At 35.2% G+C, this 17,824-nt stretch overlaps 1 protein-coding gene across 4 annotated transcripts in view; it reads left to right on the forward strand.

Annotated features, from left to right (window-relative positions):
* Positions 1-17,824, forward strand: part of LOC128209239 (spectrin beta chain, non-erythrocytic 2-like) — a 107,134-nt gene that overhangs the window by 12,693 nt on the left and 76,617 nt on the right. For all 4 annotated transcript variants that reach the window (XM_052913182.1, XM_052913185.1, XM_052913183.1 and 1 more), the window contains exons 3-18: positions 2,102-2,269; positions 2,711-2,827; positions 3,186-3,262; positions 7,458-7,538; positions 7,776-7,891; positions 8,334-8,446; positions 9,051-9,238; positions 9,509-9,734; positions 9,931-10,062; positions 10,225-10,307; positions 12,161-12,299; positions 12,589-12,797; positions 12,986-13,163; positions 13,420-13,620; positions 13,824-14,033; positions 17,371-17,586. In XM_052913182.1, the coding sequence (XP_052769142.1) occupies positions 2,102-2,269; positions 2,711-2,827; positions 3,186-3,262; positions 7,458-7,538; positions 7,776-7,891; positions 8,334-8,446; positions 9,051-9,238; positions 9,509-9,734; positions 9,931-10,062; positions 10,225-10,307; positions 12,161-12,299; positions 12,589-12,797; positions 12,986-13,163; positions 13,420-13,620; positions 13,824-14,033; positions 17,371-17,586 (2,454 nt within the window). The remainder of the gene's footprint in view (positions 1-2,101; positions 2,270-2,710; positions 2,828-3,185; positions 3,263-7,457; positions 7,539-7,775; positions 7,892-8,333; positions 8,447-9,050; positions 9,239-9,508; positions 9,735-9,930; positions 10,063-10,224; positions 10,308-12,160; positions 12,300-12,588; positions 12,798-12,985; positions 13,164-13,419; positions 13,621-13,823; positions 14,034-17,370; positions 17,587-17,824) is intronic.

Raw genomic sequence — 17,824 nt, forward strand, 5'->3', positions numbered from 1 at the left:
GTCCTTGTTCGGGCAGGTGGGCAGGCGGCCGGGCGGCGTCAAACTCACCTATGAAACTGAATAATTTCAGTAAGGGTTGACATATCTTGACCAAACTTGGTCAATAGAAAGTGTTTATAAATACCTTTCATGTGATTGTGTTTGGGGTCCCTAGAGTCAAGGTCAAGGTCACTGTTACTAAGAATAGAAAAATGGTTAATTAACTGAATAACTTTGGTTTGGGTTGACATATCTTGACTCAACTTTGTATAAAGGAAAGGTTTATGAATACCTTTCATGGGATTGTGTTTGCGGTCCTTAGGGTCAGGGTCAAGACTTATGTTACTAAAAATAGAAAAACAGTTGAAACTGAATAACATTAGTTAGGGTTGACATATCTTGACCAAACTTGGTATAAAGGAAAAGTTTATGGAGACCTTTCATAGGATTGCCTTTGGGGTCCCTAGGGACAAGGTAAAGGTCAGTGTTACTTAAAATAGAAAAATGAATGCGTATAGGGCTTCTAGGGTCAAAGTCACTGTTACTAAAAATAGAAGAATGGTTGAAACTAAATAACTTTAGTCAGGGTTCACATATCTTGACCAAGCTTGGTATGGGTGGCGTCAAACTCACCAATGAAACTGAATAATTTCAGTAAGGGTTGACATATCTTGACCAAACTTGGTCTATAGGAATAGTTTGTGAACAAGTTCCTTTAAAATCATTTTCATTTTCCAGCAACAGAGTTTGATGATTTACTAAAATCACTGATGATAACAATATCTATATGTGCCGTCAGACAAAGTAACATAATCATCTTTATTAATTGATTAACTTTTCCCTTTAATATTCATTTCCACTCTTATGCATGCTTCCTGTCTTCTGTGTATATCCTCTAACCAATTCGGTATGTTCTTATACATACATACAACACACAACAAATCAACTTAATTATAATTCTCACAATACAGGCTGAAGTTCTTCTGTCAATCATTGAAAACCTGGTTTTGTCGCATTGCAGCATTTCTTGTTTTAAATAATTTCACTGATACTGTTTATGCATTACGTAATTTTGGTTTACTGAAAAAACATCAGCAAATAAAACGTTGTTTTACAAATGATAACGGATCTGTTTAAAGTTTTGACGGAATAATGGGACAGTATAGTCTCAGCCATTTTGTAGCGTCTGCTTGTGTATCGATACACAATAAAAAAAAGAAGTCATTTTGTAGCGTCTGCTTGTGTATCGATACACAATATACATTTTGTAGGGTGTGCTTGTGTATCGATACACAATATACACAATAATGATGGCAAATATCTATACAGTATTGATATTCTCTGCATCGTCTCAGCCCCATTAATATTCATGCAAATTTTAATTTTGATTGACCAATTCCTGCCAGTACTCATTAAATCAAGCAGGCAGTCCCAAGATTCATAACACATCATGGAACTTGGATACATTACCCCTTAAGTAATGGTCAGTGTTTGCTCTCATGCTATTTCATGCTGTATAAGGGGTTAATCCAGATCAAAAGATCTCAAAGAACAGTCTTAAAATAAATTTTGGAGGGAGTCAGGAATGGTGGGTTGGAGTTTTGGTAGCTTTGCTTCATTACCTTATTTATGATAGTCGGTTTGACATTTTGCTGTTATGGGTTTGCTTCGTCTGGCATCAATGTCACTCTTTCATTTATGAATGAGTTTCAGACTGAGCCATACCGCGAAATAGTGATTTTGTTAAAGCTGCACTCTCACATATTGACCATTTTGACAGCTTTTTGTCTTGGAATGAGCCAATTTCTTTTGTGTAAATGTGTGGAAATCACTGATATCAGACTGCTGACAAAGACAGAATGGCAGTTTTTTTTTGTATTTTTGTTCAAAAATTGATGTTTAATGGCATTACTAACGCTAAGAAAAATAAAAGTTTTGGTAGTAATTTTAAACTATTGAAATCTGTTCTATTGTGAGTTATTTTGCATAACTAAATTGAAGGAAATGATGCCTAAATAAGTTGATGGATTTATATTAGCTTTGCCTAAAATCTGTATTATAAACGTATCAATACTTTATTAAAATACAAAAGTTTACTTTGTATATCCTTTGTTTATTTCAGGCACGTCTGGAGATCCACGACCTGTTCAAGGACCTGGCGGACGGCAAGATTCTCATGAAGCTGTTGGAGATTATCTCCGGGGAGAACCTGGGCAAGCCTAACAAGGGAATCCTCCGTGTACAGAAGGCGGAGAACATCAACAGATGCCTCACTTTCCTCAGGACTAAGGTACGACTGCCCATCTAGGGATTGAGTTGGCTTAAACAAGGTATATTGGTCTGCAGGACATTAAAAAGTCTTTCAATCAGTGTCCAATGACTAACATTTTAGGACATAATATTTAAGCAAAGTTCAAGAAATCTGTGTGATCCAGATGGTCTGGTAAAATTTGAGTGGGTTTGGTAAAAAACTTTACATGTTGCCAAATGTACTATACACAGAACAAATAAAAAAACAAAAAAGTATGCAGAGCAAGTTTTAGGTCTTGCAAGAAGTGTAAGTCAGTAGTCTGGTTGCTTCTCTGGAATTAGTACTCAACTTCAGACATATCAGCTTATAGCTGTCTCATCCATCAAGTTAACTTAATTGTATTAACTAAATATGACTGTAAATTTCATATTCGGAGCAGTATTTCTTGACATTAAAGGTAGTGTGTTTTTTCTGCTTCAGGTGTATTTTGAGAACATTGGAGCTGAGGACATCATGGACGGAAACTCACGTCTCATTCTGGGCCTCATCTGGACCATCATTCTGCGCTTCCAGATCCAGGAGATCGAGATTGAAGTGGTATGTACATATATGGTAAATGGTTCATTCAGGTTTGGTGCCTGAGGTGCTCTATATATCCAGGTCTGAGCCTGAAATGGCAGAGAGAAGGTAGGATCGGAATATATACTTTGAAAAGTTCATTTGAATTCAGTTCTAAAATCCAGGAACAAAGATATAAGATGACTTTTTGTATTTGTATGTGTATGTAAATGTATATATGTTTGCAATACGCTGGTGGCATATATAGCAATAAAATTGGTCATAAGCTTTGTAAACTGGCTGACATAGCCAGCTTTCTTCTTAAATAGACACACAGATATGTTAAGAAAATAATCTGGCAACATTGCTCATTACAATTCACAATGTTGTGTTTTAGGATGAGGATGATGAAAGCAGTGAGAAAAGGTCGGCTAAGGATGCCTTGTTACTCTGGTGCCAGAGGAAAACTGCCGGGTAAATATCAGTGCGATGTAACCTAATTCTTCTGAGTTTGTAGACAGTAGGATCCATGTAATAGTTGATGTCTTCATAAGTATCCGGTCTCAAATATCTATCTTGTTGTACTGTATTTCTAATGGGATGTGACCTATTGCAACATTCTTTTGAAGTTTTATAGTTAAACTCATTTCAATGTTATTTCATTTGTAAACATTCCTTTAATGCAAATGCTATTCTTAAATATTAACCAGGAAAAGGTAACAGCTATTTCCATCTTTTAAATCATATGTATTCATGGCAGTGGAAAATATTATGTTTCAGTTATAATCAAAGCAATTTTAAGGATCATCAGAATTTATGTATATATGTATAAAAAAATATCAGTGTTATAATTGCTGCCATGTTCTATCTTCTTATAACCATGACTGTGCATACTAATGACAGTTTGTATGTTTAACTGTTTCAGACGGTAAAGGGTTTATAGAGTTTTTGCTAACCAACTTTGCATAACATGCTTATCTACGTAATTGTAAATCTTTTCCCCTTATAAATAATATGTGCCTTCCTTCATGTATTGCTAGCTGCATTATATCACTCCCCTCTTGTACGCCTACATCAACCAATCCCGAAATTGCTACAAACAAATTTCGCTACATTACCCTGCATATTTTGAAATGTTGCTCTCTTTTTTAAATTGCATCATTCTGATATCTGGTGAAGTAATTTGTTTTATATATGTTCACTTTCTAACACATTTGAAATTCTAGGTGCTCTTTATTAGGATTTTTAATCCTCCGGTTGTTGGCCTGCAGTATGTGAGATTTATGAAATAATCTCACATTCCTTAAATTGAATAACTGATGAAATACTGTAAAAACATGCTGTCAAAACACACTTGAACAGTTTAATTTAAGAACCTCTTTAATTTGTAAAAGGCCCCACTTGAGTGTGAAGTTATCTGTGGCCCCACCTTATTCAGGGATAAATGCTTCAATATGCTTGCCCATACTCATGTTATCTAAATGGTAATGCTATCTTAAATTGATAAACCGTATTGAAAGAGGCGCAGGGTTCTGTTAGAAGTTTCGGAGTTCTTGAAGTAGTTTCACAGTTACATTTTCTCTGTACAGTCTGTCAAGTTCAACCCACAACTCTGCCCATGATGATAATTATCTTCATTGGAAATGATTTTGACATGAACCAGTGATGTAAACATGTAAATTATTCATTATGTAATGTAAAACAGACATGATGTCATTTGAGTTTTGCATGAGAAAATATTTGTGTTGTTATTTATGATTTAATATAGAAGTTTTATAATTCAGAAAACGCACATTTGATTGATAACATTTAAATAGGAATGTGAAACCTATTAAAACTCATTAGTAGCATTTGTAAAGCATGTTTGCAGCTTGGGTCCGTCTTGGTTGTCAATATTGCGTCGTTTATCATACTTACTCATGATAACTGCAGGGAAACAGGGGTACATTCATACAGTCGGTTACACTGAACCGATTGGCATGCAGAACAGATATGTAATCTTCACATGAAAAGCTCATTTTAAAAGTTTGTCACCTCATTGTTTAATATCAACACCAAGGTTTAATGAAAACATTGGGATTTTTCCCCCACATTGACATTAAAGCTGTGGAAAGAGACATCTCTGTAAGGCGCTTAATTTAGGTTGATACACTTTTTTCAGTGCAAAACAAATTTTTTTAATGCATTATCATGTTTAACACATTTGACTTAAATGATAAAAACAAAAAAAGCATATGATATAAGTACAGATAGTGTTAAATGAGTGAAACATGATAATGCTTTAATTTTTGTTTTGTTTTGCAACAACCTAAATTGTGCACCTTTAAGACAAGGTTATGTTTCCTGTGGGCTCCAGATTTCCTACCTACAAGGTTCTGAAGTCCAGGGCCCCGTTTTGATAAAGATCGTGAGGCTTAAGATTGTAACTGTCCAGGCGTAACTGTTCCTTTGGCATAAGCTGCATTTTTATAAAAATATTGTAAGGACATTTATCACATGGATTCAGCCTGAACACGAGCACTCTTAAGCAGCGTAAGGTTTAAGACTAACCTATCTTATTGAAATGGGGCCCAGGATGGAGAGTTTTTACTTTTTGACCATTGTACATTTGTTAAGATTTTTTTTTGCTCGGACCTTTGCATCAAAACCAGTAGAAAGTATCTCGAAATAAATATAAATGTTTTTTTGCATTAAAAACAGTAGAAAGTATCTTGAAATAAATATAAATATTTTTGGAAACCAATTTAAAAAGGGATCTTGGCCCCTTTACACTTCTTTGAGCATGAACCCCACATACTCAAACAGACCTAAAGCGATTTTTCCATATTGACAATTATGATCATTAGAACCGCTGTGCATAGTTTGAAGTGAAACCTGTATGGCTTATGTTTCTTTCTCAAGTTGTTTAGCATATATTTAGCAAGACTATTATATTTATATTAAAGTTAAAAAATACACTAGAGTGTAAGATAACAGTAACAAATGTTAATTCATGTGAACTGCTCTCACTGATACAGCTGGACATTCTGATGCTTGGGATGTGTTGGCTACTGTGGTCAGCCAGCTGTGATCCCTCCTTGACTTTCTCCTAGGCAACCCTGGAACCCAGCACGCCAACATAAGACCCTTGTGTGGCAACGAGTCTGTTCATTCCCTTCACACTCTCACTTTCCTTTGCTACTAAACCCTTGCATGGCAACTGCAGTCTATTCTTTGCTCATGCCATGCCACCATGGTTATTTATACATCTGATGTCTTAGGTATTTAAAATTTTCACATATTTGTAAGAAGGTGTAAAGTTTAATGTGATGCATTGCATTAAATACAATTTATTATTCATATCTCAGGTTTTCTTTTCTATGCTTCAACTAGTGTGCGTAAAAGTTGATGTATTTCTTCAGAACACAGAGAAGTCTTAACTTTTAATATTCTCATAAATAAACACTTAAGGGATTCATACTTAAGTAAAACCATACCATCACAATTCATCAATAAGTAGCTGCATTCATGAATTGTTGACATAGTTAACTGCTAGACAATTACTTAACTGAGGATCATTTTATAAAGTACAAATAAATCTTTTGCCGATTGTAAGGTATCTGGTTTGACACAGAAGGCCAGGGCTGTGTTTTACTGCTTTTGTGTTTGTTCAGCCAGTTTGAAATGTTTTTTGTTCACTGTGAACTAGTTATGAATCCTTGATGTATATATATGGTTATCTTTATTTTGGGGAATGTCTGTAATGTATTACTTAGTCCTGCCTCACCTGTCAAAATTCTACCTCAAAATCTTGATTCATTGGCATTTTGTGTAGTAGCTTGTTTTCATATAAAAGTTGAGACAGCAATATTAAACTGTTTCAGCCATTCAATTAAAGTGAGGGAAATATGATGACAGATTAATTGATTTGAGTTCATTTTCTAATAATTTTGCTGACCTATTTATAGCCATTTATATAAGCCTACCTGCGTGAAGTAAAAAAAAGAAAGAAAATTCATGTTTTGCTAGTAAATTCTACTGTCACTGGAGATTGTTTATCTAAATTTAATATGGGTTGTTTTCGAAATTAAATACAGTTGTCTGTTCAACTTGTCTTATTCGGTTCATTCCGGCTTAAGAAATTGAGTTAAATATGACACATAAATGTAATTAGGTTGTAGCGTAAATGCTTTGCTAATGTCAATGTTATTATTGAGTGTTAAAATAGTTTAACTTATTTTTAGGTGTATGATAGCTATTTCAGAACAATCATGTTTTCCATCCTGAACATTGTAAGATCTAGCCTTATAATGTTAACACCTTACAAAAGAAGGAGGTTCCAGTCATCAAAATTAGATAATAAATAAGCCTGAATTCTTACACTTTGTTTGGCATCAAAAGCTTTCAACAAGCTCTGATGTTTTAAAACAAGAAATTGAGCAACCCTGGAAATCATTTTACAATTACAGGGCTTGCAGGCTTGTGCTTATTTTGGTCACTGAGATGGGCATTAGCCAAACCTTCAACAATGTAGTTTAAGTAGAAATGTTGTACTTGTTTATAGACATTGATTGTTCTGTTTTATTACCATAACCTCACTAACTGTTTTGTTTGGTAAATCTTTAAATGTCCAAGATACGGCTATGTAACTACACTAATAAGTGCTGACTATTTCTCCATGTGTTTGCAGATATCCGGGCGTTCACATCACCAACTTTACAAAGAGCTGGAGGGATGGACTGGGCTTCAACGCCCTCATACATGCACACAGGTTTGTATGAATATCACACAGTCATGTTTGTGAAGAAAATATATGTTTTGTCAAGTCATGATAGATTTATTTCAAGATTTGTACATTCCATGTTTATGTTGTGATACCATTATTGGCAAAAACATACGATTCCAGTTGTTGATACATAGGCAATACAATTCTGAGTATTAGACAATAAGGTTCCTTGAAGACAATATGTTAATGGCTCTCCTTATACCACTTTTTTCACCATTGCAGACCGGACTTGATCAAATATGAGCAGCTGGTGCCGACAGAACACATTGGCAATCTCAACAATGCCTTTGATGTCGCTCGAAATGATTTGGGGATTGCCAAGATCCTTGATGCTGAAGGTATGATAATGTCAGAACATGGATTGAGTTTGGGTTATGATTGAGATTCTGCATACTCTTATGGCCAAAAACATGTTGCGGTCTCATATGTGTTTCCCTGTTCATAATAGCAAATAATGGTTTCCCAGTTTAAATCATATCTGTTTATGAGTACAGATAACTAAACGGATGCTATTTTTAAACATAATGGAAGACAACCCTAGTAAATTTCAAATTGGAAAAATGCGCAATAACTGTGAAAGATGCATTTGTCTTAAGCGATGTGTTAACAACGATGTCAATTTTAAGTTTTTGACAATTTTCTTTTTGTCTTGCATTTTTATCATCTACTCTCTAGCCCCTTTAAGTTATATATATATACATGTATGGCAATGATAAAAAAAATGTTGATGATATAATAAGCGACTTAAGTGTAAACAAATTATTCTTATTTGTTTCTCAGATGTTGACATAGAGCGTCCAGATGAGAAGAGTATCATCACATATGTGGCCTCGTACTACCATTACTTTGCCAAGATGAAGAGTGAAATGACTGGTGGGAAAAGAATTGCAAAGGTATATAGTATGCTTAAACACAGTACAGAACAAAAAAGTGAAACCACCCATTATGAGTACTCTTTAAGTTTTGGTAGCATAGAAGTACTGTGAAATCATATGTATTTGTCACCATGATATATTTATGTTTTTCAAATTATACATTTTCATATAAAAAGTTCTGGATTTTTTATATTTTCCAAAAATAAAAGAATAAGATACTAAGTAAAATGAACTATAATAAATTAAAATTTTGATTCTACTTTAGCATAAAATCTTACATTCTCACCTCACTGCCAGTCCCCTGTAGACCTTCGCGTATGTCACAAGGTTTATGACACTGTCCTCAGTGTGACTAGATGTGAAATTGTACAGCATTTCGAAGATTTACAGTTAAGGGTAATTCTATTAGGATTCCCCATTGTTCATAGAAATAGTGGCAAAGACATTCAATGTCAATTATGTGTACATGTATTTTCAAGCTGGGAAAGACATGTGTTTCATTTGCTTGTGCGATATATAATTCAGTAGAAATAATAAGCTGATTCAATAGACTAGCTCGCCACTGTAAAATAATAATTTCTTTATTGAAGAATTTCAATAACAAGTATTCGGACCATTACAGATTGTTGGCTCCATGCTGGAGCTGGAGCGTATGGTTGACGACTACGAGTCTCTGACCTCAACCCTGCTGGAGTGGATCAAGGCCAAGGTCATTCGACTTAACAACAGACAGTTCCCTAACTCCCTTGTCGGCATACAGGAGGAACTCATCAACTTCAAGGAGTACAGAACTGTGGAAAAACCTCCCAAGTGAGTAACTGTAACAGGTGAACCTATCGCAGACTGTTATTACATGATTTGCAGACACTGAATTGAATAAACACCTTTAGCTGGATATTACAGCATAAATGATATTGAAATAAAAAAAATCTGCAAGCAATAGTAAGTCAACATACCAACAGTTTTGAATTAAGTATGAAGAGGAGAAAAAATACTTGGTTTTATAGTACAAATTTGTGAAGGATTGATATCAATACTTTCTTTATTTCCACAGACTAAAAAATATGTTTTTTTCCTCAGGTTACATGATAAGGGAAACATAGAAGCCACTTTCTTCAATATCCAGGCACGATTGAAAGCTAATGGCCAGAAGACGTACCAGCCCTCAGAGGGCTTCCTAATCCATGACATTGAGAGCGCATGGGGTCGTCTAGAGAAGGCAGAACACGGGCGGGAGACGGCACTGCGAGATGAGCTGATACGACAAGAAAGGCTAGAACAGCTCGCTCAGAGATTTCGGAGAAAGGTATGGGATGGATACTGTCGTTTAATAAGAAAATTAAGGATTGAAGCCAAAATGAGAGATGTTTGATATTTGGGAATTGTGTAACTTCGTATCAAATGAATACAATAAAAAATCTTCATTTTCGCAATCAGAAGTCATTTTTCTTTCAACACTCTTACCAAAATCAACCACCTTTATTTGTGAATTGTTTTTCTAGGCTGAGATTCGTGAGTCGTGGTTGATGGACATGAGCCAGATTCTTGAGGAGAAGATGGTGTGTAACAGTGCCGCTCAGGCGGAGGCTGCGATCAAGAAACACGAAGCCATCAGCGCTGAAATACTTGCTAGGGTATGACTTGACAGCTTATCAAAGTCCTTTTTTACCTAATTTCCTTCTTAGTAGTGACAATTCCTTGATCTATGCTCAATGAACATTGCATGCAAAATTTAAGTCTAGCATTTTGGTTTAGGGTTTCTCGGTTTAACTTTTTAAAATGAAATTTGTTTACAGAAAGACAGATACAAGGCCCTGAACACACTGGCAGTAGAGCTTGTACAGGGGAATTATCACGAGAAGGAAGCCGTACAGAAAAAGTAAGAACCTTCCAATATAGGTAGTTGTGTTTCAATGCAGATCAGATGTGTAAATCACGTCAACATGCTTTTAAGATTGACTCTTCAAATAAAATATAATACTAACCCTAGTGTCGGAATCATACCTTTAAGCTTTTGCATGTAAGCACCTTTATGTCATTATCTCAGCAAATATATTATGTTTTGCATTGCAACTTAAGATATGTGTTTGTTCCTGACAGGCTACTATCCAACCTACTTAATAAATGAAGTTAGATAACAATATTTTGAATATAATGCACATTTTTGGCCTTTATTATACAACTAAAAAATTCTGTTTTAGGTTTTGCATGTAAGCACTCATAATTTAATATCTCATCAACTACTTCATACTTTTTACAATGGTTACAACCTACTTGTATAACCAAGTTAGATTATCGTAAATGACTGATTATAAGACACACTTTTTTTCCCTCAGATATCGTTCTAAAAAAATGTGAGCGTCTTACAAACAGTAATAAGTTTTTTACATTTTTTTCTGAAGTTGATTTCAGGCCGAATTTGGCTCTTTAAAAAGGGATGTAACTCACATCAACATGATTGAGTTAAAAAGGTTAAAACGGTAGTTAAAAATCGGGATACAGTGTCACCAAAAAAACGTTAATTATTTTAAAGTTTCATTATTGGCGGATTTAAATTATTCAATACTATTCTGTATGAAACAATAATTAAACATGCATGTTAATTAGCATAGCTGTACACTGTCATAATACTTTTTGTCAATGGAGTGAAATAGTGTGAAAAACATGCACTGCCTTTAATTAGATTAACATACCAATAGTACATACTGTTGCAATAATAGTCTTGTTTATTCGCACCTTGCCACATTTTTTATACTTGGCTGAGGGTGTTGACATCTTGAGAACAAACACATACAGTATAAGGTGTTTGCTTTACAAAAGTCCTTTATTCTCGACAGGTTATCGTAAAAGGTGTATTCAGTGCCTAACTTACTTGCTTCCCATTTTTATTATAACATGAAACAAGGAAACATATTTTGCTTTGTATTTAATATTGCATGGTTTACAATTACCATCGCCATTTTCATGAAAATCTTTTATTTCATATGTAAACAAACATGGTGGCCAATGGTGGCACACGATTTCAACATTTTTTCAGTCCGTCCTATAACCCGTAACAGAGATTAAATGTTTTTTCTGGAGTTTTCACAGATTTTTTTGCCTGCGTCTTATAAACACTAGCGTCTTATAATCAGTCATTTACGGTACTCTTTATTATTAGACTTCTTATTGCATTTAGACTTGAGAAATGCATTCCCAACTACCCAACCTACATTATTTTTAGGAGAAAGATAACTCTATCTTCCATTATTCTTGCATATTATGAGAATTATTGCCCTTTATTATTCAACTTGAAAATGCTGGTCAAGGTTTTGCATGAAAAGCACACAGGTTAATATGTCTGCAAATGCTTGATGTATTGCATCGAGTCCTTATGCCATGGTACCCAACAATCAAACATTCTTAAATTATCAAGTAAGATAACTAGCTTTGCAATCCTTAAACATGAAAGGGGTCGAATAGTGGAACTCGCTGTCTCTTTGACAAACAAAAACCCAAAATACATTTGGTACCAGTCTTCTGTTTTAAGCATAATAAATAAATAGTTTGATACAAATTTTTGATTTACCTGGAATTTCATGATTCAACATAATCATGTCAGTCAACAAATTTATATATGTTCCAATACTGTCCATTTTGAGCTCACTTGCAATGATGAAAGACTGGATATTTAACATATTATTGAGTGTTGTTTGACATGTGTATGTGATTGCATTGTGTTGTGTGTTATAGGGATGACTACATCCGTCAGAAGTGGGAAGAGTTGCTGGCCCGGCTAGAGCAAAGAAAGGCTACACTGGCGGGGTTTAACAACCTCATGTCCATGTTTAGAGAGATTGAGACCATACATGATGAACTCAAGGAGGTCGAGGTAGGCATTTGCCGCATGTGTTATGCATGAATGGTACATGTCAAGTATGTATATGCATTGAATTAATTGATAATGAATGAGTAGATATAAACTGATCTGATATGCCTTTTGCGAGTACTTTTCCAACTGAACGAAATACAGGAAGTAAATTAAATTTGCAATAATAAGTATGTCATTAGAAACAAGATTTTAGATGAAGATGGTTTTAAATCTATCCTGTTTATGAACATGGCTTAACAAGCACTTTAATTAAACAATAACACTGTATTTAAGATAATTTCTACCTCAGAACAAAGTGTCTGTAGATGCGGAGGGCAAGCACCTGCAGGCTGTGGAGGACTTCCTGCACCAGCACCTGCTCCAGGAAGCGCAGCTCCACACGCTTGCCAAGCGTGTCCGCCAGCTGAACCGGCGATCCAAGCAGTACAGTGACCCAAACCAACAAGAGATGAAGATGCTTGAGAAACGACTGGACGACCTCAATGCTGAACTTGAGAGGTAGACATTTTGTTTGCTGTTTTTTTTAGGGTTTCAATTTTGTTGTAATACTTATGTTGTTAAAGCAATCATGAATGATCACTGATAATGAAACTGATTTGTTTATATGGTGAGACTGGCCTTTCTTTGTGACCAATTGGAAGAGAAAGTATCAAATTATTGAAAACGATTTCTTCTGGTGTTTGCAGAGTGAAAAACATGAGCAGTCAACGCAAACGTAAGCTTGAAGAAGCAAAGCGTTACTACCAGTTCCAGCAGGACGCTGAGGAAGAGGAGAGATGGGCCGCTGAGAAAATTGCCTTTGTTAAACAGACGGACATCGGGAAAGACCTCAATGCTGCATGTGTGTTACTGAAGAGGCATGAGGTAAGGATTGTTACTTTGTTCATTATACTAATGATGGTAATGTAACTTAATGCTTTATCAGAGCCGTCTGATTTCACCTTTAACTATTACAGAATGATCCATTAGCCTTTAGTTTTTAAAGGTAATTGATATGAATTGATAAACAAAGTTTTTATAAAAAATAGTAGGGATTGAATATGGTTGAATGATTTTGGTGTGAATGTTATTTAAATATTACACGAGTAAAGACGTCAGTGTTAAACCTTTTACCCTGTAGCAAGTTGAGGCGGAGATGTCAGGTCGGTTCCCAGTGTGTGAGAGCGTGTGTGGGGTGGGGCAGGACCTTGTGAACCAGAACCACCCTGACCGAGCAGGAATCGGATCTCGTATCCGGGCCCTTATGGACTGCTGGAAGCAGCTACAGGACCTTGCCAAGACTCGCAGGATCAAGCTAGAGGATGCCATAGAGGCCCACCAGGTATGTCTGACTGATTTATGTCAAGTGATTGATTTGACTTACTTCCCTTAGATTGCAGGGATACATGATTTGCATGCTTCCAAATACAATTTTTAAAATTGAAATCAAATGGATATCTTTAATTACATTGTAATTGAAAAATACTGTTTGTTGATGAATGATTGATTTTGTGTTAATTATTCACAACATTTTGTCAATTGCAGTACTACACTGATGCAAATGAAGCTGAGTCTTGGATGAAAGAGAAGATGCCGCTGGTCACGTCCGATGACTATGGTAAAGACGAGGCAAGTGCACAAGCCTTGCTGAACAGACACAACAGACTGGAGGGCGAGATCAAGGCTTTTGGCAGTGAGATTAAAAGGCTTGATGAGCTAACTCAACTCATGACCAAGGCTGCCACGGAGCATAATGTGAGTGTAGAGCGGGAAAACATATTCCACAACTTTATTAACATTTTTAACACCTTTCATTGGTTAAATGGTAATGAATATTCCAATTAGGGAATATTAAAGGTGTAAAAGTGGTTAAGATGCTCGTCCCTCACCCTAGAGATTGTGCGTTTTTTATGCCCCCACAAAGTGGCGGCATATAGGGTTGCCCTTGTCCGTACGTACGTCTGTCTGTCTGTCTGTACGTACGTACGTCCCGAAGATTGTTTCCGATCTAATTCTTGAAAACCGTTTGTCCAATCCTCACCAAACTTTAAACACATGTTTGTGACCATAATATCTTGATCAAGTTCGATAGTCATGGAAATCGCTTTAGTCATTTAGGAGTTACGGCCCTTTTTTGCCAAAAATACTTCAAAAATATATGTTTCCAATCTAATTCTTGAAAACTGTTTGTCCAATCCTCACCAAACTTTAAACACATGTTTGTGACCATAATATCTTGATCAAGTTTGATAGTCATGGAAATCGCTTTAGTCATTTAGGAGTTACGGCCCTTTTTTGCCAAAAATACTTCAAAAATATATGTTTCCAATCTAATTCTTGAAAAGTATGTGTCCAATGTGGATCCAACAAGTTTTTTCCTGCCTGAATGGCGCCATATAACCTATACAGTCTTGCGATGCCGTAAAACCCAACTCAACTCAACTTATCCTATATGTGCAGATTATCCTGAATAATCATTATGGCTTATTTTCTGTGACAAAAAATCGAAGTGGGGGCATCCGTGTCCTATGGACACATTTCTAGTTCCACAACCAAGAAACATTATCATGACCTCCAAAAATGGACGTCAGTTCTGTTGCTTGCCCTAAAATTGGACTTGAGCTTTTGTTGCAGTGAGCGTAAATAGTTATTAAGTAATACTCAAATTGGGCTCGGCATTATATATATATTCAATTAATTTCTCAAGTTTTCATTTATAAGTTTGATCTATTTTATAATATCATATAAAAAGATAATAGTTTTATGATTATTGAGTATGTTTCATTTTTCTCACATGAGATCAAATAAAATATCATTGAAATCAGGGAATATCCTCCACCGCTAGGTTATATTGACATTTTTACACTTTATGAATACAAGAATACAATAATAAGATGTTGATTGATATAGTGTGGTTCAGAAATGGTAATTAGTTGAAGTGCACCAGCAAAGGTTGAGAAGATTGTGATTGTATAATTATAAATCCTATCTTTATAAAGAAAAAAAAGTTCCTTTGATAACTTCTTTTTCTTTAAATATATATGTGATACTCTTCTCAACTTTGCTGATTTCAGTGTCTGGCTTAGGGAGCAGTGTGTAATTTTTAACAAGATGTTTCGATATCATGGTATTGAGCATTGTATTGTTGGCTAAGTCAACATCTCTGTTGTAGACCTTAAAATATATGCTATATGTAGGTTGACATTGCATGTATTGACAAGGCTAAATTTTTCTCTTACAATAATTTTATGACTCAGATTTTACCACCATTTGTTATATTTTTTTTATAAATTCTGGTTATGATGAGCTGTAATTTTGTCTTCATTTATTGTCAAAGTTGTAAGAAATTGTAAATTTTTGTCAAGTGAAAAAGTACCTTTCGTCCAAAGAGAGTTTTAATAAATAGATTCTATTCTGACTTGGTGTAAATGGTTCATGTGAACATTTTTATATACCCCTTTAAAAAAAAAAGGGATGCATTATAGTTTAACCTGAAGCATATGGGTGGGCAGGCAATGTCCAGTGTATTGATCGCTCAATAAGCTTTTGTCCAAATTTGGTCAGAATGTGTATTGGCAAGTTCGATTACCAGTCATATTGTTTTAGTCACTCAAGAGTTAACACACTTTAATTATCCAAGTTACCTAAAATGTGTTTTGTCTACTAAATAACTTTAGAAGCCAATGTCCAATTATTACCAAATTTGGTCAGAATGTGTATAGGAATAAAATCTTGGACAACTTTGTTAGACCAGTCATATTGCATGAGTCACTTGAGAGAAATCCCTTTTTAACAATATAGATTACCTAAAATCGTTCATGTCTGATCAATTACTTTAGATTCATTTTTCCAATCATCACTGAATTTGGTCAGAATGTGTATGGGCAGAATATCTTGGTCAGATTCGATTACCAGGCATGTCACCTCAGTCAGTCCAGAGTTATGACCCTTGAATTGGCAAAAATCGTTTTAACAGTGACTGCTCTCTAAATTGAACTTAATGTACAATATCTTTTCACCATAATTTGTGTCCTAAAATTGTGACGGGTAAATTTTGGGACAGTTGGAGCTCTTGTGAAAAAAAATAATTCTGGTAATATGAAAAAAATATAATTGCGTACATTCTTATAAATGACTGCTCTTATGACTTGCTTGGAGTCTTGTAGGCATATCCTTTTCTTTGGTTGTGTGACCGGGATACAAAACAGTATCTATTGCTATATGTTAATAAATAAGTGATTTGATATTGGCCCTGTTATTTGTCCGAAGGCAGATGTATTGGCACGAGGCCAAAGGCCGAGAGCCAATACGACTGTCCCGAGCACAAATAACAGGGCCAATGGCAAATCACTTATTTATTGACAATTTTATTAAATAACTTCATTCACTTAAAGGATTCAAATTTTAAACACTAAATTTATCCAAAAAAATATTAACGTTTTAATACTGACTTTAAAATAAAATGGCCGCCGTTTCTGAATTTCCAGCTGCGAATCTTTATCCTTTTTTTGCCCTGTTTAATTAGCCAATCAAATTCTTAAAATAAGGGCTTTATAGCTATATCACTTTTCGGCCCCCCGTTCACTAACTGATATAGATATTGGCACTGTTGTAGAGGAGGCCTTTGTATTATTGGGCGAAGCAAATGCTGTGTTTAAGGGCTAATAATTAATAGTTATTTAATAACATGTGTTAACATCACATCTTCTGTTGTTATTTATGAACAGGTACCTTAGTGTACTACTTCGGGGTTGTACAACACCAACATCATTTAGGATGAGTTTTAAACAAAACGTATGATGTGTAGGGGTCTTGAAGTGATAAGCCCGCAGGCTATTTATAAGAATTATGTGGATAGTTATATGTCTGAAGAAACAAATGTGTCATTAATATCACTTAATATGCAGATTTTGTATGCTGAAATGATACCAAGTACAAGATTTTTTCATCCCTGAAAGAATGACTTTTCAAATATCTTTCTTTTTGTTAACTTGTTAACTAAATTTGTTTAGGCTAGAATTGTTTATGATTTCAGAAGCACTGCTGTATTTCTCTTCTTGAATTCTAACATTAAAACCTCTACACTCCACAGATTAACCTGGAGAAGTTTCAACAGCCAACGGAGAATGGGGATGTGTCAGATGAGGATGATTATGACGAGACTGTGGTGGAGCGACCAGAGGAGGTTGAGGTTGAGGAAGTGCGGGAAGTCGAGGTGATGCAGGAGGTCGTAGAGACACGAAAGATACCACAGGTCCATGCCATGTACAATTACCGTGGCCAGGGAATAAACATAGACAAGGGAGAGGTAATTGTAATTATGCTGTTATAGCTTTATACACATTGTTTGTCTGGAGTTTAGGAGAAATATGTCCACTTTCTGTCTGACTGTAAAGAATGGAAAGGTTATGCACTTGTTGCATGTAGAAGATTATAAAGTTAATGGTGCTAGGATGAAATACTGATTACCAATTTTATTTAAATGCCATGGCATCGTCCAGGGAGGGATGGGTTTCGTTTTTTACAGACAGCTGTTTTTCGCCTTT

The sequence above is a fragment of the Mya arenaria genome, chromosome 11, assembly GCF_026914265.1.
Source record: "Mya arenaria isolate MELC-2E11 chromosome 11, ASM2691426v1".
Classification (NCBI taxonomy): Eukaryota; Metazoa; Mollusca; class Bivalvia; order Myida; family Myidae; genus Mya; species Mya arenaria.